This window comes from Lampris incognitus, chromosome 20 (assembly GCF_029633865.1).
Source record: "Lampris incognitus isolate fLamInc1 chromosome 20, fLamInc1.hap2, whole genome shotgun sequence".
NCBI lineage: Eukaryota > Metazoa > Chordata > Actinopteri > Lampriformes > Lampridae > Lampris > Lampris incognitus.
In genome coordinates this window covers 1,747,116-1,749,615 of record NC_079230.1, presented here as the reverse complement: position 1 = coordinate 1,749,615, position 2,500 = coordinate 1,747,116, and the positions used below count along the sequence as shown (strand labels likewise).

The following is a 2,500-nucleotide window of genomic DNA, read 5'->3' as shown; positions in this document are numbered from 1 at the left end:
CATGCCACTTTAAAAACCATCTCTGCTGCGCAGGGATCTTCTGTAACTGAGTCCTCAAAGGACCCACAAATAGAAGAAGATGGTCATCATCGGGCACCATGGACAACCAGCCAGCAAGCAAGTGTGTGTGTGTGTATGTGTGTGTGTGTGTGTGTGTGTGTGTGTGTGTGTGTGTGTTTGTGTGTGTGTGTGTGTGGGGGGGGGGGGAGTTAACCAGAAGCAGATGACCTGCTAGTCGATACAGAAAGACTTCCTGGTTGCAGTCAGCTGACCTCTGACCTCAGGGAGAATAACAGGAAGTTTGAGCTGCTCTCTCTTCTCTTCTTTTTCTCTCTATCTCTCCATCTATGTGTCTCCATCTATGTGTCTCCACCTATGTGTCTCCAACTATGTGTCTCCATCTATGTGTCTCCATCTATGTGTCTCCAACTATGTGTCTCCACCTATGTGTCTCCATCTATGTGTCTCCAACTATGTGTCTCCATCTATGTGTCTCCACCTATGTGTGTCCACCTATGTGTGTCCATCTATGTGTCTCCATCTATGTGTCTCCACCTATGTGTGTCCACCTATGTGTGTCCATCTATGTGTCTCCACCTATGTGTGTCCACCTATGTGTGTCCATCTATGTGTCTCCATCTATGTGTCTCCATCTATGTGTCTCCACCTATGTGTGTCCATCTATGTGTCTCCACCTATGTGTGTCCACCTATGTGTGTCCATCTATTTGTCTCCATCTATGTGTCTCCACCTATGTGTGTCCATCTGTGTCCATCTATCTGTCTCTGTCTGTCTGTGTGTTTCTCAGGTCATCTCCGCTCTGTGTGTGTACATGATTGTCTCTGTTTACACTGAGTGTGTATGTGTGTGTGTGTGTGTGTGTGTGCGTGCGTGTGTGTGTGTGTGTGTGTGTGGAGGGAATTTTAAGTGAGTCCTTCAGCAGACAGGGAAACACACACACACACACACACATACATACATACAAACACACACACACACACATACACACACACACACACACAAACACACACACACACACACATACATACATACAAACACACACACACACACACACACACACACACACATACATACAAACACACACACACACACACACACACACACACACACACACACACACATACCTCGACAGCGCACATCGGAGTCCACGGCCTCGTGACCAGGCCGACAGGCACAGTATGACGTGGGTTGCCCCACCCACTGGCCGTCCTCACCGCAAAGCATGCTGGGAGGCCGCACCTGCTCACCAGGCGGAGTCACAGCATTTTCTACACACACTCCCTGGGCCTAGAACACACACACACACACACACACACACACACACACACACACACACACACACACACACACACACACAGAGGGGAAAGGGTGGTCATGTGACTTATCACCGCGGTTGTGCGCTGTGCTCCGTTGTGAGGGTCCATTCCGATGTACACAACCCCCGACACAAACACACACACCTGCTCCACCAGTGAGTGGGGGGTGGTCTCGGGGAAGCGGGCGAAGGCCTTGGTGAGGGCGGGGCATTTCTTGTAGTACACCCTGACGGCCAGCAGGGCCATACAGGCGCCCTGGCTTTGGAAGGCCAGGTAGAGCCCTCTCTGTCTCAGTGGACCGATCCGAACCGTCTTCACATTAGAACGCTTCTCACCCCCCCGCTGCAGGAGATGGTCTGCTGCCACCGTGTCCACCTGCAGACGGACACACAGACGGACAGATGAACACACAGACAGACACACACACAGACGGACACACACACAGACGGACAGATGGACACACAGATGGACAGATGGACACACAGATGGACACAAAGACGGACAGATGAACAGATAGACAGATGGACACACAGATGGACACACAGATGGACAGACACACAGATGGACAGACAGACAGGACAGACAGATGGACACACAGACGGACAGATGAGCAGACAGACAGGACAGACAGATGGACACACAGACGGACAGATGAGCAGACAGACAGGACAGACAGATGAACACACAGACAGACACACAGATGGACAGACACACAGACGGACAGACACACAGACGGACAGACACACAGATGGACAGATGGACACACAGATGGACACAAAGACAGACAGATGAACAGACAGACAGATAGACAGATGGACACACAGATGGACAGACACACAGATGGACAGACAGACAGGACAGACAGATGGACACACAGACGGACAGATGAGCAGACAGACAGGACAGACAGATGGACACACAGACGGACAGATGAGCAGACAGACAGATAGACACACAGACGGAAAGATGAACAGACAGACAAGACGGACAGATGGACACACAGATGGACAGATGAACAGACAGACAAGACGGACAGATGGACACACAGATGGACAGATGAACAGACAGACAAGACGGACAGATGGAAAGGCAGACGGACAGACGGACATACACACAGATGGACAGACACACAGACGGACAGACGGACACGCAGACACACAGAC

The 2,500-nt window shown here is 51.1% G+C and overlaps 1 protein-coding gene across 1 annotated transcript in view; it reads right to left on the bottom strand.

Moving 5' to 3' along the window:
* Window positions 1-2,500, bottom strand: part of LOC130130818 (ephrin type-B receptor 4b-like) — a 122,243-nt gene that overhangs the window by 99,357 nt on the left and 20,386 nt on the right. Inside the window, exons 5-6 of the mRNA XM_056300655.1 lie at window positions 1,482-1,712; window positions 1,146-1,308 (exon numbers count right to left, since the gene is read on the bottom strand). Coding sequence (XP_056156630.1) covers window positions 1,146-1,308; window positions 1,482-1,712 — 394 coding nt within the window. The remainder of the gene's footprint in view (window positions 1-1,145; window positions 1,309-1,481; window positions 1,713-2,500) is intronic.